A 26,438-nucleotide genomic window follows, 5' to 3' on the forward strand; every position below is an offset into this window, starting at 1 on the left:
ATTCTACTGACTGTCAGTAGGTGTGCGAGTGCACGGTCTGCAATAACTCCATATGCTTGGTGCCACCACAGTAAAGCCATTAGATCTCGGCAGGAGAGACAGAAGTACTTTAGTGCTGTAGGTGTGACCCAAAGCCCCCAACCTCCTTCATCACAAAGCAGAGGACGACGAAAAGCAAACCAGGACAGGACAGAGCACAGCGGGGGCACCAGTCGGGGGGCTACAGGTTGGTGTGGGTAGGATACTGATTTCCCCTTTCTCATATCTCAAACCACCCTGAAATCACGTTGTTCCCTCGCTAAAAATACCCAAGCTTAAACAAAAAGGGAACATGCTCCCCTCTGACACTTCATAAGAGAACTCTGCGTACTTCATAAGTGCAAACTCTTGATTTATAATTACCGCTTTCACTCGTTCTTTCACTAGTTCGCACTTACATGTAATAAGATAAGGTATGGAATATGCATATTTGGCGTGTTGTCTGGGGAGATGGCTATGAACTCGGAATTTGGCCCGAACCCAGAGCACCCCCCCCAATCAAGAGTGAGGAGTTGGGGTGGAGGAGGGATGCTGGAAAAACTGTTGTGGAACTGAGGTGAGATATATATTATATATATATATATTATATATATATATATATATATATATATATATATATATATATATATATATATATATATATATATATATATATATATATATATGTATGTATGTATGTATGTATGTATGTATGTATGTATGTATGTATGTATGTATGTATGTATGTATGAATGTATGAATGTATGAATGTATGAATGTATGTATGTATGTATGTATGTATGTATGTATGTATGTATAGATAGATAGATAGATAGATAGATAGATAGATAGATAGATAGATAGATAGATAGATAGATAGATAGATAGATAGATAGATATACCTCCTCTCACACTGATTGGTTAGATTATCTGATCGTGTTCCTCCCGAACTTTGTTGATAAAACATGTCATAAGGAACGCTATGAAGGCTAGTGTAATGGAGGCCAGCTAGAACGTAGCAGGTAAAGACTGTGGTCTTTAGCGTCATTGTTAGCAGGCCCGCCTCCCACGGCGGCGACCTGGGTTCGAAGCCTGCACAGACCGATGTGAGTAGGACCTGAGGATAGGGCTGGAGTATTATAGCCTAAAATCAAAACCTTGATTAATTGAATATATTACCTTGATTATGATTAATGAACGATTATTTTGTTTAGTTTTTTATTTAAAGTTCACTGACAAGGTTTGTACTGTAAATATGCTTGACTGTTAAAGGTGGGATATTTTTTCCTACTGAAAGAGTGATCTGACATAGCTCACTTTCAGCAGTTATTTTATCTATGGTTCGTAACATTTCTTTCAGATTTCTGCTGGTTGTAAATCAGATAAAGATAAATTAGCACAGTACCCATACGTAATGAGAGCGACTGCATGTCTGAATTAGTCATACCATCTCTCTATTAATTGTGAAGCTGTGGGTTGTAAATAGCTCAGTCAAAAGTAGAAATACATATGATATAATAATTTTTGAGTTTCTAAGCTACTTTAGTGATAAATCACAGGACAGTGCTGACAATTAGTTTCTGCGTTCCTCTCTGTGTGCCCGATCTTCACGTTTTGTGCAGCTACTGATTGTATGAGTATTTGTGCCACAATGCAGCTGCGCAAACACGGTAGCTCGATATAGTAATACACATCCGATCGTCTAAAATCGCTTGAATGTCCAAACTGGTAAATCGGAGGTAACGCTAGTGAGAGCTGTGCAGGTAAAACCTCACTCCTCTGATCTCAAGAGGTGACCCGGGTTCGAGGTCTGCAGAGAGCGGGGTGAGTAGAACCAGAGGAGTCACAGTAGCATGGAGAAAAAGCATATGGTGCAGGATTACATGGCCTTTTGAATCTGATCTCACAACAGAAAAGTCAGTTGAGGTTCTTCGCCATAATAAACAGTGAATGACTTCATCTTCTTCTCAATAAATAGGGCTATATTAGCTTTGTGACTTCCCATGTTCCTGTTGAGAGTTTCCAGGGACCGCGGTCCACAGAGAATGTGGGAAAGGCAGGATTCTGGTTGCATGGTGGGAGGATCAGATAGGATAATGTATTATTAAAACCCCCAAAGTCTCAGCGTTTAATATAATCAGCAGCGAAGCAGACACGCTCTACTTACGGCTTTGTTGCCTGCCGTCTCATCTAATCCATACCGCCTTTGCTCTCGTGGAATTTGCCGAGGTATCTGCTCATGAGCGCTCCGAGGAGACAAAGTCTCAGAGGTAAACTGGGGGACGGAGCAGGTATTTCACAGAAGTGGGGACATAGATGGGATTACATGCAAGTGGCTTACAGTAGAGTCAGTGGAAAATTGGTAATTATCTTAGGCACTCAGACTGAACTATTAAAAATGTTTGGAGACTCGGGTCGGTAAGTGCTCCAGGGGTCTCTTCGGCCATGTTCTGTCCCGCAGAACGGCAGAGGGAGTTCTGAATCTGAGCTTATCTCGACAAGATTCAGCATGAGAGCACGGGCCATGTTATGAACCGGCGCGAAATACTAATGAAATATTAATTGTTTGTCTCGTGTGTCAGTGAGATGAGGCCTGGGCAGGTTCCCACTGGAAGACCTGTCAGCGGACCGAGGAAGAAAGAGAGCGAGCGCAAGACAGACAGGACGAGGAGGCCCTGACCTTTACTGTCAGTTGAGAGAGAGGGACAGCGACAGTGAAGGAGGGAGAGAGATCAAGAGAGAAAAGAAGCCCCAGAGCCCCCTGACTCCTTGTCTTACACCAGTCATCCGCTGGGACACATCATTCTGACCTGCTCTGATCCATGACTGCTCTGCTCAACAGCTTCCCACCAATCAGCAGGCAGAAAGTACTGCCACACACAGGAGACAAAGTGCACTGTTTAAAGAGCATATAGTTTTGATCTGCAAAACTTTGTGGTGTCTGCTACAGATGTCACTAAAGGTAAAAGACATTACATGTTTTTCAAAGAAATGCTCACCAAGGCTGCATTTATTTGATTCAAAACACAGCAAAACAGTAACATTGTGAAATATTATTGCTTTTTAAAATAAATGTTTTCAATTTGAATATATTTTTAAATAATTTATTCCTGTGATGCAAAGCAGAATTTTCAGCATCATTACTCCTTCAGTGTCACAAGATCCTTCAGAAATCACTCTGATATGCTGATTGGTGCTCAAGAAACATTATTATCAATTTTGAAAACAGTTGCTATATTATATATATATATATTGGTATAAATTTGGTAGATTTTTTTCAGAGTTCTTTGATGAGTAGAAATTTAAAATTTTAAAATATAAATCTTTTGTAACAATAAATGTATTTACTGTCATTTTTGATCAATTTAATCTATCAATACATTTCTTTCATAAAAAAAAAATCTTACTGACCCCACTTTTGAACTGTAGTATATAGACATATGCTAAGACAAACATAAAACAAAATGTTGTATTTTTTTCCTACTTTGTGTCATGCCTAATAACACCTTTTAATCATGTGCAATTTTTTTTAAATTAATTTTTAATTTGTGCCAACAACAATCACTGAATGATATTCATATTTTGACAAATAAAGCTTCTAAAGTAAAATCATAATAGTGCATAATCTCTAGGGGGTTATTATTAATCTCAGGCAACTTTTTTTTTTTTTTTTTTAACTGTTTAGTCTTCACAAAGGGTCTGATAGCGGGACAAGACCTCTTCCTTTCAAAAACTGACACATCAACAGAGGACAGAAGCACAAGCAAGCACATCCACTTAGACATTGACCTGTGCTTGGCCATTATCCACACCTCTGCTGTGTTTTTCTATGAACAGGGGTGATATTTTCTCAGCTAGCTGCACAAAAATATCTTAATATGTACTGTAATACAAAGCTGTGTGGATGTAAGTAATTGTTGTGTCTATTCTTGTGAAATCACACACAGGCATATTTAGAAATGCAGATAAGTTAGTTATCCTTGAACAGTGCTTCCTCCATAACAGAGCAGCTGTAGGAGTGATTGAAGGGCTTGTGGGGTTTTAATTCGTTCTCACTTCCTAGCAATTCACATACAGCTTACCACAACACTGCTGTTGCACTACATGCATAAGATCAAGCATGGTGGACTTCAGTGAATTGCTATACCAGTGTCACTTTTTTTTTCTTTTTTTTTTTACAAGAACATCAAACTCTCATACTCTTAGATGTTTTCACACTTGGTTTGATTGCTAGGTCTGAACTTGTGTTCAATTCTACCCTACCTGCAGGTCTTTTTTCACAAAATAATATTGTATTATTTGGTTCTGAGCTGAAGTGTGGTACATTTGCGTCATCTATTTAAATGCTACCGGCAGCTGTTTACTACTGTAGCTATAGCTATCAATTCAGAAGAAGGAGGAAAAAATGGAAACCATTGTTCATGTCATTTTTACTCATGTTTTCATGACTTTGATTTACCACAAGACAGCACTGGAAATGTTCCTGAAAATGTGCAGAATGTGAGAGTTGTTCATTGAAGGTATATATAAAATATATATATATATATATATATATACACACACACACACACATGTATGTATATATACATTATTCATGTGACAGAAAAGCTGATTTTCAGCATCATTAATCCGTGTCACACGATCCTTCAGAAATCATTCTGATATGCTGATTTGGTGCTCAGGTAACATTTCTTATTACCAATGTTGAAATTATTTGTGTGTGTATGTGGAAACTGATACAATTGTTCTTGTAAGCAATAAAGTATGAGAGGCTGTGCTGTATCGTGAATAAGTCACGGTTGAAGGGCATTGTTAATTCACGATACAACGCTAGCCTTGTGTACCTTATTGCTTTTATAAAATGGTTACCACACAATACAAATATTAAAGCCAAAAAAAAAATATGTATCAATGCAACTTTCATGAAGTAAAATCACTAAAAGCCTTCCTTCCGCCGGAAAAAAATAGTCCCTGACCATGAACAGCAACAGACATTACATTATTACACCATTAGATGGCAGCAAAAACTGTCTTTATGAGTGTGTCAGTCAGTAGCGAAGACTTTTACATTGAAAAGACTAAATTGTTGTGATCACGAAACAAGACACCACTAACAAATACTTTGACTTGCGCTGTCAGTCACTAGAAAACCCCTTAACTGTTAAAATGACAAGATATTGCAGCGGACATTTAAACAGATTTTTTATTATGAACATAGGACTGACCTGAAGGAAAATGCTAAATCTGAATGCAGGTAATAAACTCGCTCACTCGATCTCTTTCTCACAATACTCTTCTACATACAGTAAGCTTCGATGAACAATATCAATTGAGAACATACAGTTTATGTTGCTATCAAAAAGTAGCTAGCTACATTGAAACTAATTTTAATTTTTTTTTTTTTTTTTTTAAATGACATAGCATATTACAAATAACTGGATAACTGTTAATGAAGAATGTTTAAGTTAGATGTTTGGGGTTTAAACAAAGCAATGCACTACATGATTTCAAAGCATAGTGTTTTATTTTGTAAACTATATAAAAAAAAATACAATACTCAAATGTATATAGGCTACTCAATTGACAATATTCCTATATCTCACACTGACTCTTTTTGCACGCTTTATATATATTAAAATTCTGAATGTATTATAAGTTTTGTTTTTCATGCGAGAGGACCGACGACCAGATGCACTCTGCAGCTTCAGAAGTGATTTCTATAGCCTACATAGAAATGCAGGATTCATGCTCAAAATTGCTACCATAACCATAACACGGGACAAAAATATGCAATAGTAAAAATAAGCATAAATGCAGACTAGAAAAATATTAGAATTTTTGTATCAATATTTTTTAAATTCTATTCCAATTATTTGTAAAATGACAACATCTTAAATGTCTCACTACGCGAATCATACGCTTCTCGCGTGACCCGAGCAACCACTTTCATTAGATCAGCGCACTAAGCTATGTTGTTGTTTTCTGTTCAGTTGACGCTTGCTTTGCCAATGCAATGACTCAAAACACCGCATTAGTGATCTTATGTTCATTATAAAACTGGCGGGACGGATTAGACTATGGCGGGTCACCACTGCAATAATATAGTTTGCATACATTTGATATAGACTGCAATAAAGCAGAATAATCCATTTAAAAAGGCTATTATTCACCTGTATGTGCTTGAAGTCTTCGGCACAGACAGCGTTTTAATCATGTTTTTAACCTTTAATAATCGATTTGTGCAGTGTCCTTTACATAGGTCTAATCATCAGGCGATCTCTTCTCGATGAACTGCTGACGAATTTATAAAGCCGCAAGATGCGTTATATATCAATAGATGGCAGTAATGCACAGTTTTAGTTTGTGATCTGAAGACGCTGTGCTGCTTTATGAATTAATTGGGCTCGTCAGAACGCAACACAAAACGGAATGTAGCTTGTAGCTTTTGGTCGCGCTACACCGATACTTGCTTGAAAATGTAGTTAACTACTGGAAAAGCTACACTGTTTTAAAAGTAGCTGAACTACATACAAGCTACTGAAAAATGTAGTTAAACTAGTAGCGCCGCTACATGTAGTTAACTACTCCCCAACACTAGAAGTAGTCAGATGCGCGCCTCCGAAATGAGGCACAAGAGACGCGCATTTAGGTCTGCGCATGTGCATTAGCTTGATCCAGCCTGAAAAATACCGTTTTTTGTCACGACTCGAGTGTTTAGAAACAAAATTTATGAGACAGTTGTTGTCAGATTTAATTGGTGATTACAAATATGAAATTTAATCGAAAGCTTGGCAAACAGCTTTGGAGAATTTGATGTTTCCCCATTCAAAGAGATAGGAGCTGCACTTGGATGCCCGAGAGGCATTTCAAAGATGGCCGCCGAGTGAAATGACTTGTCTTAAAGGGACTTTGGTTGTGGTACACAGAAATGTCGGGTGAAGCGGTCATAGCCGTGTTTTATCTTGAATAAAAAACAGCTATTGACCAATCAGAATCAAGGACAGGAACTAATAGTTTTATAATAATAAGTATAAAATTCAAAAGAACATTTATTTGAAAAAGAAATATTTGTAACATTATAGGCTAATTATTGTAACTGATCAATTTAATGCATCCTTTCTGAAAAAGTAGCCTATTCATTTATTTACTAATCCCAAACTGTTAATGCATTATAATATAATGTATTTTCATACAATTTATATTTAATTTGAATAAAAAAGAAAATTATAAGTCATCAATAGTTAAATTAGTCACGATTGCTTTCTGCAAACCTAAGTGGTGTCCTGTTACAAACTACAAAACCAAAAGAAACCAAACAAACAAATAAACCAAACAGTTTGTCGAACGGGCTCAGGTCTACAGTGTAAAAATGCTCTTCCTGTCATTCTGCTTACCTGCTCTCGCTGATGTCCACTGAGCAGAGACCAGCACTGAAGCCTCGAACACCTCAGAAACCCCCTGAACATACAGCAGTCAGAGCGCTTCAGATGGCCCAATAACAGGAGCACGCAGACCTCAATGACAGCTCTCAACACGGGACATTACTTTGTCCTGTGCTGTGGGAGGGGAAGCAGGTGTGTGCTGTGGTGTGACAAAACCTGAGGTGACAGCTTGTGTTTTCATTCGGCCCCCCGCAGGACGCAGTATAGCTGTTCGGTCACGCTGCTTCAATCTCGCTCGCTCGCGTTTCTTTATACCAGTCATTCTCCTATGGGCTTTCTCTCTTTAATTCCTCTCTCCAACATAATTCCTATTTTTATCCACTTCTTTCCATCTCAGGCCATTTCACATGACTTGCATAAACAGTGAAGAAACTCGGATTTGGATGGCGATATGTAAATGAATATTGATCGAATCAATAGCCTTAAAGATTGGCGCATGTTTGATGTATATTATGTTCCCGTACACATATGATATTCCCTCGTTATCATAAAACAGGCTTGATAATGAATGCCGCGTTATCTCACCAACACAACAGAGCCGCATTTCACCTCACATTTACTCACATTTGCATAAATGAACTCCATCCTTCACACCTTCATTACTGCATATTTTTGTTCATCTCACTGTTTTTTTTAGGTCCTTTTGTATTTCATCAATATTTTGGAAAAAGTTTGTTCACCTGATGTCTTAAAGGATTAGTTCACTTTAAAATGAAAATGAAACCTTTCTTTACTCACCCTTCAGCCATCCTAGGTGTACAGTATATGACTAATACAGAATGCGGTCTGGCAGAAGCTAGATATTTTACTTTATAACTTGTTAAATATGGATATTTTTCTTACAAACATGCATCGCTTCACTTCAGAAGGCCTTTATTACCCCCGGGAGCCATGTGGAATATGTTTTGCTTTGGATGGAAGCACTTTCTTCAGCTTTATACTCGTTGGACCTGTTCACTGCCATTATAAAGCTTGGATGCGGTATGATATTTATTAATATAACTCTGATTGTGTTCATCTGAAAGAAGAAAGTCATATACACCTAGGATGGCTTGAGGGTGAGTGCAGCTTGGGGTAATTTTCATTTTAAAGTGAACTAATCCTTTAACCATAAACGAATTTGATGGTGTGATACTGAAAGCCAATTGTTTAAATGGTTACGTTGATTATAAATGCTGTAGGAAGGAAATTTCATTTTTCTTTCTCAGACGCAAACAAGTGATATTTAAATATGCATTAACTATGCACTGATTTTTTCAGCACGGCCCCTTTAAGAGATGCACTTCCTCTGCCACACGAGCTCTCAACTATATATACACATCGCATAAACACAGTTCACACAGCTAATATAACCCTCAAATGGACCTTTACAAGATGTTCGTCATGCATGCTGTATGCATGCTTTGAATTATGTGAGTAAAGTATTTATTTAGATGGTTACATTTGTTTCTGTGTTAGTTTGTGGCTATGCTCTGTGGCTAATGGGCTAAAGCTAACATTACACACTGTTGGTGTTATAAAGAATGAAGTTGTGTTTATGCATTATAGACTGCACGTGTTTAGAAATGAAAATAGCGACTGCTCTCGTCTCCGTGAATACAGTAAGAAACGATGGTAACTTTAACCTCATTTAACAGTATATTAGAAACATGCTAACGAAACATTTAGAAAGACAATTTACAAATAACTAAAAATATCATGATATCATGGATCATGTCAGTTACTGTTACGTAACAGTCGGTGTTATGTTGAGATCCGAGTGTTTTCCGGAAGTCTTTTAAACAAATGAGATTTACATAAGGAGGAGGAAGCAATGGGGTTTGAAACTCAATGTATGTCTTTTCCATGTACTGAACTCTTGTTATTCAACTATGCCGAGGAAAATTCAAATTCTGATTCTAGGGCACCTTTAAATGAAAGAGACAAAGATATGGTTATGAGCCGTGTTTAAAAATGTTAATCAAAATAATTACATAATATGCTGGTTAATTCACTGTAATCACATTTATATCAATATATGCTGCGAAAAATCCCCAAATTAACCCCTTTTTTGGCCTTTGCATCACACCTCGCAGTTTTACATCATCTTGTGCTATACAATTTTAAGATGCTGTGAAATGTGTGCTTTAAAAAAAAAATAAAAAAGTAAAACACTTTAAAAATTCTGCAATATTTTCCATTTTGTTGCACTTCGTCCAGTTGTTTTTGAACGCACATGTCTTTGTCGAGGCGTGCTGACTGCAGACTTGCAAAAACATGACATTGGCTTTTCAAGCTTACAGCTTGAGTTGTTTCCTCTTTCGACATGAGACTCTGCCTGTTTCTCTGGGAGGCCAATCAAGGCCACTTCTGTCGGCTCTAGTCCCCTTTACTGACGCCTTTGTGGCTACGGCCAGATCCCTTCCTGCCTGCCAGGCTATCAACACCTCTCTCACCCCTCTCTGGTAGCACACACACTAAAATACATACGCGGCCCACCACTCAAAGAGTCTCAAGTGATTCAAAACAAAACCCTCAGACTGCAGTTATTAAGCACCGACTTTACAGAGCGTAACTCCCTGCTGCCTTTAATCCCTCCACAGGGGTGACATCCAAAGAGCCAGTATTCATGTCCAACAACGCTGGCAAAACCAACCTGGAGACTTTTAAAGCGCCCAGCTCAGTCTCGGTAACCATTCTCTCCTGGGAATGGGCATGAAAGGCTTACAGAAAACCATGGAAGGATCTACAGATCTGAGATTTGAAATACTGTATATTAGTTTGGTTTCTTGGCATTTGTACTCAGCCCTCGCACAGTGAGGCCTCTTCATCTCACGGTGAAGACTAGTCTCAAAAGCAAGCTAGAGCTCTGGCAAATTAGGGTTCTTTGGCCCAGTATGAAGCTTTTGTATTTTCCTTTTCAGCCACAAAAAAACATCTCCTCAGTCCTCACAGAGCACCGCCGATCTCAGGAAATGAAAGTTCACTTCCTCATACCGAGGCTTGACACTTTTTTTTGCAGCTTTTGTCCACTTGAACCTTCAGAGAAACACAGGTGAACCTTGAGAATACTAATCACGAGGGCTCTGAAATTTTAATACTCGACACACACACAGACACACAAAAGAGTGTGTGCACACGTGTGTACCGGTGATTGTGGCATTGAGTACGGAATAATTCATCATGTCTAATTAATTATTCAGAGTAATGGGGGAAGATGTCATCTCAGTACAAAACTTTGTAGTGCAGTTAAAAAGCGAAGATTGGCAGAGACAAACTCCAGCAGTCTTCTTCACCAGAGCTGAGGTCTGCTAGAAGATCTGCTCGCTCCACTACATTTGCAGTGGCTCTTTAAATCACACGTGATTACCATTTAAATAAAACAGAATGCTAAACGACTGCTGCCCACTTCTTATTGAGTGTTTTACTATTATACGGCCACTAAAATAGATTTTCTTTGTAACGTAAGGACACTCAAAAGGCCAAACAATGCATCCTAAAAAAGATCTTGTTGTTCTATCAGGCAATTTATTTAATGATTGCAAACAAGGGAAATGAATGCAATCATATGCCTCAATTTGATTCCCTTATAAAAGGGTTTTGTTCATATTAGGGGTATGTACATTTATAATAAAGCAGCTACTACTGAATGTCAACATACCTTTGAATTAAAAAAAAAAAAAAAGTATTAATAACCCATGCTACGGACCATAGGTCAAACGCTGAGTGCAGTTACGGAAACAACAATCTGATCGTTTTCATTTAGAGAATTTGTTTTTGTTTACCCTGCCACAATCCTTCATCTGCAAGAGGCAAGCTGTCACTCATAATTTTGGCAAAATCCAAGTCTATGAATATTTCATTGCCATTGATTCCTCAAAGCCAATAAACTACCGTACAAATTGCCTTTGGTTCTGTTTCTTAGCCTTGGCACAAAGCAGCTGTCAGCCAGTATTATTGTGTGAGATCTACTATCTCCATATAATGTTGACTAAAGTGCATTGACTAGTATATTACATTGTTAATGATTTCTTAAAGGAATAGTTTTCTAATCCTTGCACAAAGCTATAGAAGACTTATTTAGAAGAAGCCTTAAGATAATTATATTACCAAATGGCATACTGATTTAAGTTGATTTTTTATTTTTTTATTTATATAATTATTTTATATTATATTATGTATAAAGTGCCAGCTTCAGTTGCCCAAATACCCAAATAAGCAGACAAATATACATATGCCGAATGCTGCTATTTAACAACTAAATCAAGTATTATTCATGAAAGTCATGAAATAGATGATGGTAGTGACAATGATATACAGTGGGTATGGAAAGTATTCAGACCCCCTTAAATTTTTCACTCTTTGTTATATTGCAGCCATTTTCTAAAATCATTTAAGTTCATTTTTCTCCCTCATTAATGTACACACAGCACCCCATATTGACAGAAAAACACAGAATTGTTGACATTTTTGCAGATTTATAAAAAAAAAAAAGAAAACTGAAATATCACATGGTCCTAAGTATTCAGACCCTTTGCTCAGTATTTAGTAGAAGCACCCTTTTGATCTAATACAGCCATGAGTCTTTTTGGGAAAGATGCAAAAAGTTTTTCACACCTGGATTTGGGAATCCTCTGCCATTCCTCCTTGCAGATCCTCTCCAGTTCTATCAGGATGGATGGTAAACGTTGGTGGACAGCCATTTTTAGGTCTCTCCAGAGATGCTCAATTGGGTTTAAGTCAGAGCTCTGGCTGGGCCATTCAAGAACAGTCACGGAGTTGTTGTGAAGCCACTCCTTCGTTATTTTAGCTGTGTGCTTAGGGCCATTGTCTTGTTGGAAGGTAAACCTTAGGACCAGTCTGAGGTCCTGAGCACTCTGGAGAAGGTTTTCGTCCAGGATATCCCTGTACTTGGCCGCATTCATCTTTCCCTCGATTGCAATCAGTCGTCCTGTCCCTGCAGCTGAAAAACACCCCCACAGCATGATGCTGCCACCACCATGCTTCACTGTTGGGACTGTATTGGACAGGTGATGAGCAGTGCCTGGTTGTCTCCACACATACCACTTAGAATTAAAGCAAAAAAGTTCTATCTTGGTCTCATCAGACCACAGAATCTTATTTCTCACCATTTTGGCAAACTTCATGCGGGCTTTCATGTGTCTTGCACTGAGGAGAGGCTTCCGTCGGGCCACTCTGCCATAAAGCCCCGACTGGTGGAGGGCTGCAGTGATGGTTGACTTTCTACAACTTTCTCCCGTCTCCCGACTGCATCTCTGGAGCTCAGCCACAGTGATCTTTGGGTTCTTCTTTACCTCTCTTACCAAAGCTCTTCTCCCCCGATAGCGCAGTTTGGCCGGACGGCCAGCTCTAGAAAGGGTTCTGGTCGTCCCAAACGTCTTCCATTTAAGGATTATGGAGGCCACTGTGCTCTTAGGAACCTCAAGTGCAGCAGAATTTTTTTTGTAACCTTGGCCAGATCTGTGCCTTGCCACAATTCTGTCTCTGAGCTCTTCAGGCAATTCCTTTGACCTCATGATTCTCATTTGCTCTGACATGCACTGTGAGATGTAAGGTCTTGGTGTGTGTCTTTCCTAATCAAGTCCAATCAGTATAATCAAACACAGCTGGACTCAAATGAAGGTGTAGAACCATCTCAAGGATGATCAGAAGAAATGGACAGCACCTGAGTTAAATATATGAGTGTCACAGCAAAGGGTCTGAATACTTCGGACCATGTGATATTTCAGTTTTTCTTTTTAAATAAATCTGCAAAAATGTCAACAATTCTGTGTTTTTCTGTCAATATGGGGTGCTGTGTGTACATTAATGAGGAAAAAAAGAACTTAAAGGATTTTAGCAAATGGCTGCAATATAACAAAGAGTAAAAAAATTAAGGGGGTCTGAATACTTTCCGTACCCACTGTATGATTAGATATGATGTGATTACGAAATATGTATATCTGTTAATGTGCTACAGATGTTTTACCATTTAACTGTTAAACTAAATGTTATTCTCAAGAACATCTTGTCTAGCTTTCATACCGTGACATGACTACTGATGTCATCATATGAAGAAGACAATTTAACACTTTTAGAGGAGACTGTCTGGCTAGTATAGAGAAAGAAAGGCTGAGAGAAAGAAAGAAACAATGACATGAATACTAAGCAGCTCTGATGATTAGAAGTGTTGCTAAGAGCAGCTCTGTGACAGTGACATTGGCCGTCAATGTCAGACGACTCTGCCGCGCCTCGGCAAAGAGCTCCATTTTGAGCCGTAATTAGCTTAAACATTCCTAGTATGAAAAATTCATGATAGCTTTGGATTTTTTAATTGCGGGAGCATTCTGCGTTAATCGAAGTCATTTAGAGAGCCTTCTGCTTGACATGCGGAGGAGAGGAAAATAAATCAGACGCCTGACTCTCTCAGCCAGTTAACCCGTTTCTTCTGCAGCGAGATGTTTATTTTAATAGGGCCTGATCTGACACAGTTCTGGTCCACACAGATCAATCAAACGCTGTCAGTGTGATACTCAAACATAAGAGGAGGTAACGGTGCAACAGGCCATCTGAACCATTGACTACGGATATTGCACTCTATGTTGTCGGGAGATAAGCATTGTCTGGAATAAGACCCTTAATAAGACTTTTTAAATAGACTTTCTCTAGCTGCATTATTGGCGTGCTTAAAGGTGAAGTGTGTAATTTCGCCGTCAGCAATATATTAAGTGTTTCTCCCGAACACTCCCCTTGCCTGCCACTGGTAAACAGACAGACCCGCCCCAAACTCACACCATTTGTTGAGCCGATTTTGCTGTGGGCTTCTAAAAATAAGAACACTTAGTTTTTGATGTTTTTTTTCTGTATGCACATGCTCTCAGAAAAAAAAAAAAAAAAATCTTATGAAAAGACCACACTGAACCACAGTTTGAGTAAATAAACATACACTGTTGGTTTAACTTAAAGTAAGTTAGCTGGTTGCCTTAAAATTCATTGAAAATAAAAATTTGAGTTAATAAAATGAAGGCGATTGGTTTAATCAACACAAACTCAAAATATTATGTTATCTGAACCACATTAATTATTGAAGTTGATTTGACAAAAGAAAAAATGCTGTGATAAATAATGAAAATATTTTTTTACAGTGTACAAATGGCCTACATATATTTACACTTTATATTTTAACATAAAAAAAAAGAATAATTTACTCACCCTCATGTCGAATCAAAAATGGTAACCGTTTTCCATGCATTTACAATGAATGGGTACAAACGCTTTGAAGCTTCAAACAGGATGAAATACTACTTATTTTAAAAGTAGTCCATATAACTAATGTGACCGGATCATTGAATCAGCAAGAGAAATGGATCAGAAATGCATCAGGTTCATCAGGGAATCATACAGAACGATATTGCGAACTGAATCAACTGAATCAGTCATTGGAAAGATCAAACTCGTATGAATGATTCATTCACAAAATAGAAATCACTCATGAGCGTGCCAAGGGTGCTTGGCCAGATATTGAGATTTTCAGATTATAAAGACATACATTTTGTTCTGTTCCTCACAAAAACCAATTATAAATTTGCTTCAGAAGACCAAGAAAATGAGTCACACTTTCCTAATGTTTGTCATTTTGGAGTGTTTTGAACACATTACATTGTAAAAAGTGTTTCATGGCAAATATAATGTCACACAGGTTTGGAACGGCATGAATGACAGTAAAAAACATCTGAATTTCCTTTTGGCTACACTATCAACTATCCTTTTAAGAAGTTTAAAAATTAAAGGCAGAATGCATTAAGGCAAAGTCCATTACTCATCAACAGAAAATTACAGAAAGGCCTTATTGGCCACGGAAAAGGAAGATCAGTATGTGATTTGTCTTTGTCTCTTCTACTCCTTCCCTTTCTGAAGTATTGTTTAACGTTTTTCAGGTTGAGGGCTGCATCAATGTCCATGCATCAATATATCACAGCCATAAAAAACAATTTACCTAGAGCAAGATCTCGTCCATTGATTCCTTTCTACGCTACGGAGAGCTGCGGTCTGCATAGCTTAATAGAATTTACAGAGGATCAGATGACCTTCCTCAAAAAATAACGGCAAGGTAAAAATAAATGCAAAGCAACCAAAAATAAAATGTTATGCGCTACTGCTACACATTCACTCTAGTGACAGAAAAAAAATTAATTGATCATTCCAAGCATTTGAGGGAACTTTGGTTTTGGGGTGCAAAAAAAAAAAAAAAAAAAAAAAAAAAAAATCAACCGGACGAGGACACGTTCCACTGGGTCTTTTCAACTGGAAAACTACATTTCATTCCCTCTGGGCTTTTATGTTCATGTTTCATGTATATCAAAAAGCAGGAACGAGTGAGTGTGTGTTTGCGCACGTTTGAACTGTCACTGATATTCTGCCTTATGCTTCATTGTATTAAATGCTCTGTTGGTTTTGAAGCAAACAGCGCGCTGCTCCTCTTGCAAAGCTCACCGGTTTATTACCATCACTTGTGGAATTCTAAACAGCTATGCGAAAGTTCTATTCATCTCCACACATTTCCAATTCCATGCCGCCTCCATCACTCCAGCCCCCCTTCGGTGACAGCGTTTGTCCCACCGGCCGCCCAATCGCGAGCTCCCGCTGCTAAAGGATGACGAGTGGAGTGTCGAGCTGCAGGTAAAGGATGATGTGTGAAGCCCTGCTGCTGACGGCAGCGCCTCTGTGACAGCACATCAATGAAGGCCGTGATGGACGTCAGGTTGGAAGCGGGCCCTGATTAAAGAGCCCCACGCCCAGCAGCACGCATCTGCCGCCCATCCCTGGTCTGCTGTCACCGCGGCTGGATACAATAAAATAGCGCTCAGGGTCATCTGGGTTTTCGGTGATGTGACAACAAGCACATTTCACAAGTGCCAATCACAGATGTCTCTCGTAGGCCCCGCCCTTATCTTTCTTCATCCAATCTCCCTCCCTCATCTCATCGCCCTTTTCCCAGCTACTCACCCAGGGATCTCTGGGAAATTCAGCATTTAGGTTCAGCAGTGATTTAATAACATATCCATTAACTATGAGCAGTAAGGAATACTTACATAATGCCAACTGCATTCTACACAGTATAGGCTGTGCAATATAGAACTGAACAGAAACTCTTTGTTTCAGTGTTGTCACATAACATAACTTTGTTTAATTCAGTCAGTGACTCTATTTCCGCTAAATTCTGACTCTAGTTCCCTCAATTCTGACTCTAGTTCCCTCAATTCTGACTCTAGTTCCCTCAATTCTGACTCTAGTTCCCTCAATTCTGACTCTAGTTCCCTCAATTCTGACTCTAGTTCCCTCAATTCTGACTCTAGTTCCCTCAATTCTGACTCTAGTTCCCTCAATTCTGACTCTAGTTCCCTCAATTCTGACTCTAGTTCCCTCAATTCTGACTCTAGTTCCCTCAATTCTGACTCTAGTTCCCTCAATTCTGACTCTAGTTCCCTCAATTCTGACTCTAGTTCCCTCAATTCTGACTCTAGTTCCCTCAATTCTGACTCTAGTTCCCTCAATTCTGACTCTAGTTCCCTCAATTCTGACTCTAGTTCCCTCAATTCTGACTCTAGTTCCCTCAATTCTGACTCTAGTTCCCTCAATTCTGACTCTAGTTCCCTCAATTCTGACTCTAGTTCCCTCAATTCTGACTCTAGTTCCCTCAATTCTGACTCTAGTTCCCTCAATTCTGACTCTAGTTCCCTCAATTCTGACTCTAGTTCCCTCAATTCTGACTCTAGTTCCCTCAATTCTGACTCTAGTTCCCTCAATTCTGACTCTAGTTCCCTCAATTCTGACTCTAGTTCCCTCAATTCTGACTCTAGTTCCCTCAATTCTGACCCTATTTCCGCTCAATTCTGACCCTATTTCCGCTCAATTCTGACCCTATTTCCGCTCAATTCTGACCCTATTTCCGCTCAATTCTGACGCTATTTCCGCTCAATTCTGACGCTATTTCCGCTCAATTCTGACGCTATTTCCGCTCAATTCTGACGCTATTTCCGCTCAATTCTGACTCTATTTCCGCTCAATTCTGACTCTATTTCCGCTCAATTCTGACTCTATTTCCGCTCAATTCTGACTCTATTTCCGCTCAATTCTGACTCTATTTCCGCTCAATTCTGACTCTATTTCCGCTCAATTCTGACTCTATTTCCGCTCAATTCTGACTCTATTTCCGCTCAATTCTGACTCTATTTCCGCTCAATTCTGACTCTATTTCCGCTCAATTCTGACTCTATTTCCGCTCAATTCTGACTCTATTTCCGCTCAATTCTGACTCTATTTCCGCTCAATTCTGACTCTATTTCCGCTCAATTCTGACCCTATTTCACTCAATTCTGACCCTATTTCCGCTTAATTCTGACCCTATTTCACTCAATTCTGACCCTATTTCCGCTTAATTCTGACCCTATTTCCGCTCAATTCTGACTCTAGTTCACTCAATCCTGACTATTTCTCGCAATCCTGACCTTATTCTGATTTTCTTGCAATTCTGACTGCACAATTCTGACTTTATTTCACAATTCTCACCTTATTTCAAGCAATTCTGGCCATTATCATTTTGGTTATAAAAGTCATTTTGGAATTTTATTCCAATTTTGGGAAAAAAAGTTTTAACTCTTTACAGCTGGATCAAATGATGAATCAAGAAAGAGATGTTAAAAGCGGTGTTAAAATGACTAAAACTGAAGTAAAAAGACAACTGAAAATAAGAGGTAGTAATATGAATAAGGCAGGGGTAGGCAAGTTCGGTCCTAGAGAGCTGCTGTCCTGCTGAGTTTAGCTTCAACCTTAATCAAACACACCTGAACAAGCTAATCAAGCTCTTCAGGATAAGTAAGGCTGAAGGTTTTTTCAGGGTTGGAGCTAAACTCTACAGGACAGCGGCTCTCTAGGACCGAACTTGCCTACCCCTGGAATAAGGCATGTCATGTCTCAATCCTATTTTTGTTACTCTTCCCATAACTCCCTGTCCACGTCTAATGAGTAGCTGAAAAACACAAAAGTTATAGTCTCCAAACTCAAATCTAACCTAAAGACGAACAGACTTTAAAACACAATGAGAGTTTTCTGTACTTTTTCTTCCAGAGGGTGAAAAATCCAATGCAATGAAATAGAGCGAATTGGAGCAACTCTCTCTGCAGTGAACACACGTCCCTACATGTGCCGGCCCTGACGCCCAGCTCAATCCATCATTACTACACTAAATCATCTCTCTGTCAATAACACCACCGCAAAATATTACAGTCATGTGGATACTGTTATTTTTAATGACATTCAGCAGTCCCCTTGGGCTGATGGAGCGAGCGAGAAATACAGCGAGAGAGAGAGACTGCATAGGTAAGCAATAACATTTGGCAGAAAAGTGCTTAGCAGTTTGAAAAGAATCGAGAGCGAGAGAGTAGAGGAAGTGTTAAATACTAAAAGAAGACTACAGACTGTTATCTCCATGACAGATAATTGCTAGTCTGTTCAGTCGAAAGCGTTTTAAAGATCTATTGAGATTCTGGGAAAACAGGAAAGGGAAAAAGTTTCCAACAAGCTGGTGATTCCAACTCCATCATCAGGGTATAATTGCTCATTTAATATTAGAATAGGTTTTTGACATTCTCATTTATTACAAGAGCTCAGTGCAACCTGAACTTCTGTGTGAGTGTGTGTGTGTGGTCTGATATCAATGTCACGCCTCCTCAATAACTCAGACAGGCCAGTGTGCTTATCTTTCTTTGACACTCAGATCAATCTTGCTTTTAATCCTGAACCCATTCGCAGTCTTTCTCACCTCAACTCCACACATCAAACACAAACATCAAATCCCTCCTGTGAATGTGCGTGTCTGTGTCCAATAAAGTCAAGGACACAGGATGGGGGTGGCTGATCTTCCAGAATCCAGATTATACACTTCATATAGATAGTAAACAGTGACGGGTGACGTTTAACGTTCTTGTTTTCTTAGAATGTTATAGTGTGAATAGAACTGTATATGCTGAGAGTACATGGTGAAAACTTGTCTAATTGTCTCAAAAGTCATCAATTCAAGACTATTTTTTTTGGGGGGGGGGGTCTGAAGAAAACAACAGCTCACACTGAGAGGGTTTGTTTGTAGAATAAAAGTCTGAATTTATTCTGTTGATCTGTACATTGAACAAGAGACTGCAGCACACACGCGCATAAACGCACACGCACACACACGACTGATGTTAACCGGCGAAACCAGCTGTGCACAGGTAAGGAGTGCGACTGGTTCACATGGAACATTTGATTTTGCTTTCCATTGCCTTTTTATCCTTGTTCTCTGTTTGAGTCCCCGTGGAGTCAGACACAAGGTGCAGTGAGGCCAAGTTTAGCTGAAATTAAGCCAGGTTCAGCCTAAAAACACAGTATGAATAAAAATTCTCCACTGAGAGTCTTTTTAGTCCAGGCTTAGGCTTGATCTGTGTGCAAGTAAAGCAGACCTAACATATGGGGGAACAGGGACTGTTGTGAGCAGGAAGATTCAGCTGACAGCAGCCCTCATTGACTCCATGATAAAACCAATACGTGACCATATCAAAAGAAAATACCCACAACCACCCACAAATGCAGACCTGAAAGAGAGCATGTTCACAGTTATTTCATCCGACATTCTCCATCAACGACTTTCCAGAAAATATTTGAATAATACATATATTTTATATATATATATATATATATATATATATATATATATATATATATATATATATATATATATATATATATATATATATATACACACACACATATATGTATATATATATAGGTTTCTAGATATTTATTCAGCAGCAAGAATGAAGAGATGACAAAGACATGATAAAGACAAAATGTGAAATGAAAATGTTTCAGATTTAAATGCAATACTATCGATTTCTGAACTCATTGTCTGGTCTTGAGGTCAGTTAATGAAGCCTATGGCATTTTCGCTTCACATGACACAGAATCATCAAAAACGTCTTGACTGGAAAGTGTTCGCTTAAAAAAAAAAAAAAAAAAAATTCACAATCTGCCTTCAGCTCTCATGGGACATGCTCTAAATGACTCACTTGTCCATATTAATATAAAATTTCACAGAAACAACCAACTGATTGGATTTTCGTGGACAGACTAATTTACGTTCTGCTGAGCGCCAGTTGCTCAACACACCCGTATTTCTAAGATGTTTTTTGATGAACTAAAATGCAAATTGGACACTTTGTTTTCAAACAATTCTTTACGACAACAACAGTTTCTTTGGGAGGGAACCACTTTGGTAAGTTAAGAAAACCCTTGAAAGTTAACATACTGCACAATATCATCATCACCACCACCACCACCACCACCACCACCATCAAATGTAAGACTACCATGTTAGTTGCACTATAATTCTACAGTGGGATTGACTTTCACATTAACTGCTGAGGACCGCATTGCTGTGAGAGTCAACTGCCCAGTATGATTTAGGTAGATGGTTGGGATTTCAGGTTTCTTACTCCAGCATTAGGTTTGTATTGTACAATAAAGACAAGGATATATGGCCATGGATAGATCCTGTGAGCACGGTATTTATATTCTGTTAAATTGGAACAGAGTATGTGAGGTAATTTGTTAGAGAGGTATGTCTTATTTGAAAAATTAAAAACAAAATTTATACGACGTGCTGAATGCAATTCCTAAGATTTTATCTGATGCTTTATTTTTATCCCAAAATTCCTGCTGCTATAAGATTAACATTAACCGGTTGTGTCCATGCAAAGCGGAATGACCTCCAGAAAAGTAGAAAAATTAGCACCATCTGAGGTAAGTAACACAGAGTAGACAACCCATGCCTGCTGTAGCACCATCAACGGGATAACAATGAAATTACTGCAAGGAAACGTAAAACCAAACGCTTTCTACTGCCACAGAAACATTAACACAGTTGTTAAGGGAGTAAAATATGACATCTAAAATGAATCTACCACCAATTTCTATCTCTGAATGAGGTACGAGGATAGCGAGACTGTCCTAGGAACACAGACGATGAGCAGCAATGAGGTAGGACTGTGACTCTACATGCTTGTTTTCAGACTAAGAATAACCTGAACTCGTGTTTTATCAAAAATACATTTCTTTCACTAGAGCTGAGAATATTATTTGTTAAAGAATGACTCTGAGTAGGGACCTTTATTGTAATTGTGATCATGAAAAACAGGAAGTTGCCGTTCTTGCTATAGCAGATTACTGGGCAGTTTTCGGAATTGCTGTGGCATGTGGGCGGGTCCTCAGCATTTGATTGACAATCTCAGCATGTAGGTTAGTGAAGCAGGCTGAAGCAATTAACCAGTTTTTCTCCCCCAAGAATGTCCTCGTTCTATTTTTTTTGGCATCATAAAGGAACAAAGAAACAAACGATTAAACACGTTTCAATCTGAACAATATAGCCACATCCATCTAAAGCTTAATGCTCTTGATACAGAACAGAAAACAACATAAATCATACAATGAAGACGTCGACAGCACAGCAACACCTTGTCTTTTTTCAGTAAAAATATACTCCGCCTCTTTCTTTCCTGTTTGTTTAGCTTAGATAACTGTGGAAAAACTTAGCAGGGGCCGTTTTTTTTGTGCAAGACTGATCACAAACTGTCCGTTGCTGAGATTCCACTTTGGCTTATTTTCAACAGGATAACACAAACCTCCAAAACACATTCAGATTGGATGAAACTCATTCGCCGTGACAAAATGTCTCCTGGACAATATGCCAAGAACAACTCAGATGATATGTTGATCCCTCAAGCGTTTTGCACCGGACTCGCCATTTTCCAGAGGCACAGACCAGCTCAAAGCTAAGCACCGCTATTACTCAGCCAATGAAAAGCATAGGCACCAGCCTCACAACAGTCTCCCAGAAGAGAAACACACAGCCTCCGTGAGGCTACCGCTTCGCTTTTGTAGCCTTTTAGCCTATAAATACTGTACATGATTGTATTTAAAGTCAGATTTTCCCTGATGGGATTCACTGGTTTGATCTCGCAACTGAAGAAACTTTTAATTTTTAATTTTCCTCGGATCTGAACGCCCGAATTCAGTCTTGGCGCAGCTGTGAGACAAAAACAAAGCAGAGAGCAATACGCTGTAGTCTTTTTCAAGGCAACGATCCCACTAGCAAATCTCCACATGAAAAGTATGACCACATGGACAGATGATAAAGTTTGTCTTTCATTCAACCTCGGCGCACCTAAAGCTGTCATTTTCCAGTATACCCACACAGTACGTACGCTCATTATGGAACATCAAATATTCAATAAGTGTGGCAATACATATCACATAATACAGGAGATATCTACAGAAAAAAAAAGAAGAGAAAGACATTCAGTGGAACAAAAGAACCTTATTACAATCTGTCCTCTCGCGTAATTACCTTGACATATTGGAGGTACGTTGCTGTAAGAAAGAAGAAGAAAAAAAAAAAAAAAAAGGAATCGCTTTCACAGGCTCGAGAGAATGAGAAAACAAATGACTGCTAAACTGCTATTGAGTGGCAGAAAACTGATAGCTGATTTAAGTTGTTTTCTCGTGAATCTCTTTTCACAAGAATTGTTAAATGTTTATGTTGACTTTTTAAAATTGGCTTGGGTAAATCACAAGAAAGAAGCCAACACTGATGGATTTTTATACTTTTTTTTTCTCCTTAGGATTAAAGTGCTACGTTGTCGAAGATGGACAATGACTTCCTCAGAACGGAAAGGCGGGCAACGACTGTCTCTCGATGGAAATGACTCCAAATGAAATGATAGTCTGTAACAAATGACTCACAGTGAGGTGAAATTCATAAATTGAAGTTCTTGAAGCACTGAGATACCTGCGGTAAAAAATCCATGATAGTATCAATTTAAGATATGGGTTTCTGTCATTAGAGATGATGTATTCGTGAAGAGCCCTGCATTCTTTGAGAAATGTGAGTACCCAGGATCTACATTAAAAGCGAAACGTCACATATACACTGTAAAAGTAGAAATGATTATAAACTACATATGAACCAGCAAAGATAAAGACAGAATTACAACATTGTCTGACTCGATTTTGAACCAGAAGCTTAGTGAGATAAGGTGCAGCCTGGATGCAAACGATGAAATGTTCAAAAACCATGAGAATATATTCCAAATGTACACTGAAATTTTCTCCCCACTAATAAATGTACTTGATTAAAAAACAAAAAACAACAACAACAAAAAAAAAAAAGGGAGGCTTTTGCGTGGCAGATCTGTGGTTAATTCACAGTAAGCGATATGGCATCACAGTCAAGAACCCAAATCTGCAAAAGGGTCATTTTTCTTTCTTTTGTTACGCCGACAAGCCACACAAACTGTTTGTGATGAAAATAAAGACGAAAAGGGGAGACAAAGGACTAAAGTGTGGATGGCATGGCTCGTTGTAAGTTGTCACAATATCTTATTTCCCCTCCCCGAAAAGTGCGCCCTCTACAGATGGGCTGGAGCAGAGACCCTGCTGTTGGTGTGACCAGAGGATGAGGCTAACGTGTAACCCCAGAGTACCGCTGACAGTTTTACCCCACGTCCGCACACGACACCTGGCATCTCTCCACACTCACACACCAAAGTGCAGTTAAAGCAATATCAGCTCATATTACAATCACAGCTTGCTATAAAACGGAGAACACAGTTCCCAATGATTGCCAGCTGGAAAAAGGCCCTGCAGCCCAGCTCTGATTTCCACTTACCCTCCGTCCCAAGTGCAATTTACGGCTGGTAAAAGGTCTTAGGTGGTCTCCATCTCTGTAGACCCGATAACACAATAACTCTTGTCCCATGGCTAGTCCATCAAGTTCACTGAAATCAAATTGGATGTGCTTTTGTTGTTTACAACAATCTTATTTTATACTTTACGTCATTTTTTTACTGTATTGTTGTGAACTCTGGTGCAATTGTACACAAGTGATCTCAACTATACTTAAACACTGACATTAAAATACTCTCTTCGGAGTTGAATCAAAACAATTGTATTGGGCCCACATTTTACCCAACGCATCCATTTTGTTAAAACATACACTGCTGTTAAGAAGTTTGAGGACAGATTTCTTTTTTAAGAAATGAATTCTTATATTCAGCAAGGTTGCATTAAATGAATCAAAAGTGACAGTAAAGACATTCACAATATTTCAAATACATGCTGTTCTTTTGAACTTTCTATTCATCAAAGAATCCTGAAAAAAAGTATTACTGTTTCGACAAAAATATTAAGCAGCACAACTGTTTTTAACATTCAATAAGAAATGTTTCTCAAGCCCCAAATCAGCATATTAGAATGAATTCTGAAGGATCATGTGAAACTGAATACTGGAGTAATGATGCTGAAAACTCTGAAAGCTGCCATCACAGGAATAAATTACAACTTAAAATAGAAAACAGTTATTTTAAATTGTAATAAAATTTCACATGTATTTTTGGTCAAATAAATGCAACCTTGGTGAGCAAAATAGACTTCTTTTAAAAACATAAAAAAAAAACAAAAAAAAAAAAAACATTACTGACCTCAAACTTTTGAACAGTAGTGTAAATCACTTAAAAACATGTCATTGTAATTATGACTTCCGAACGCGCAGGAATTTCCCAACAGGACATGAAGGCAGCATATCGCCTAAAGCGAAAATAAAGTCTCAATTTAACTTCTAAAAAGTATTTTTTCACCTAGAGGGGGCTGATTTCCAAAGAAACACTGCTAATCCGTCTTCCAGGACAACTGTTTAGCATCGCTGACTACATCCGACCTCTCCACCCCTAACAACCATCAAGAACAAGAACGGACCATCAGTAGTCATCTCAGGAAAGCAATTAACGGGAGCAATTAGGCCTAGATTGATTAATTAAATCAATCGTTCATTAAGACGACGCAGGGTGTGACCCTGTTTAAAAGTGCAACTCTTTATGTTAAGTACCTTTAGCAGATGGTCCCTGTGAAGTGACCTACCTCCCCTTAAGACTCTGACTCAAAGCCAGAATTTATGACACCTCACAAACATCCTCCTGAAACAAGACTTCTTCTGAAGGGAAACCTCTTTAGTACATTAGGACATGTTCTGACACAGAACACAAGCTGATGTGCCAAACACATTTTTTCGCACACGATTTAAAGGATCGCTCCTGACTATCACGCGTAACATCAGACCCACCCCGAGATCCCCCATCCAAGCTTACAAAAACACGCCCCATTCACTCACAGAATGCACACCAGCATGCTAAGGCAGTGTGGAGAGAGGTAAAACTGTCAGGCAGGTTGTAAAACAGGGTCTACGAGAGTAAAAGACAGAGAAGGTCTTGGGAGGGCATCAGTGGAAATCTCAATTGGCAGCGCCGGTGATTACGTGCACCTTCTCCACCAGAAGTCCTTGAGGAGTAGAATGAGCTATGGTGACAACTTCAGCGCCCCCTACAGGCCGTCATAAGGGAAGTTCTCCATCTTCACTGTCTGTTGGATGAGAAGCTTGGACTCTCGCCGTTCCTCGTTCTTGATGGATTTGTTGATATCCATGATCTTTTCGCAGATGTATTTGTTCACTTTGGATAATCGCTGGGTGATCTCTGCGCTGTCGGCTGTTTCTTGAGACACACGGTCGTACAGACACTCTGGAACAAAAAAATTAGAACAGAAATCAGCTTATTATTATTTAATAATAAATTACTTGCTTGTAATTTGTTCCTTTATTTCTTTTTCCTGATGGTTTACTTGAATGTTTACTTGAAAAAAAAGAAAAATATTTGTTAATATTTATAATACATTTTTAAAAATGTAACAATTTTAATAATGTAACAATGTTTTTACTTTTTTTTTTTTTTTTTTATGTTTTCGTTTAAATGAATATATTTATAAATTAATAATTTAGTTATTAAAATTTCAGAGATCTAATCCCAACCTAATTTTTAATGTCATTTTGATAAAAATAATAATAATAAATGTCATTTTAAT

The 26,438-nt window shown here is 38.6% G+C and overlaps 2 protein-coding genes across 4 annotated transcripts in view; both read right to left on the bottom strand.

Moving 5' to 3' along the window:
- The window catches only part of agbl4 (AGBL carboxypeptidase 4), a 410,833-nt gene that overhangs the window by 78,584 nt on the left and 305,811 nt on the right, over positions 1-26,438 (bottom strand). The window lies entirely within an intron of this gene.
- Positions 1-26,438, bottom strand: part of bend5 (BEN domain containing 5) — a 58,888-nt gene that overhangs the window by 23,671 nt on the left and 8,779 nt on the right. For 2 of the 3 annotated variants that reach the window (XM_067394591.1, XM_067394592.1), the window contains exon 6: positions 18,408-26,098. In XM_067394591.1, coding sequence (XP_067250692.1) covers positions 25,902-26,098 — 197 coding nt within the window. In that variant the 3' untranslated portion in view covers positions 18,408-25,901. Of the gene's footprint in view, positions 1-18,407; positions 26,099-26,438 lie in introns of those variants that run through there. The other variant, XR_010895953.1, reaches the window with a different exon arrangement.

The sequence above is a fragment of the Chanodichthys erythropterus genome, chromosome 9 (genome assembly GCF_024489055.1).
Source record: "Chanodichthys erythropterus isolate Z2021 chromosome 9, ASM2448905v1, whole genome shotgun sequence".
In the NCBI taxonomy this organism is placed as follows: Eukaryota; Metazoa; Chordata; class Actinopteri; order Cypriniformes; family Xenocyprididae; genus Chanodichthys; species Chanodichthys erythropterus.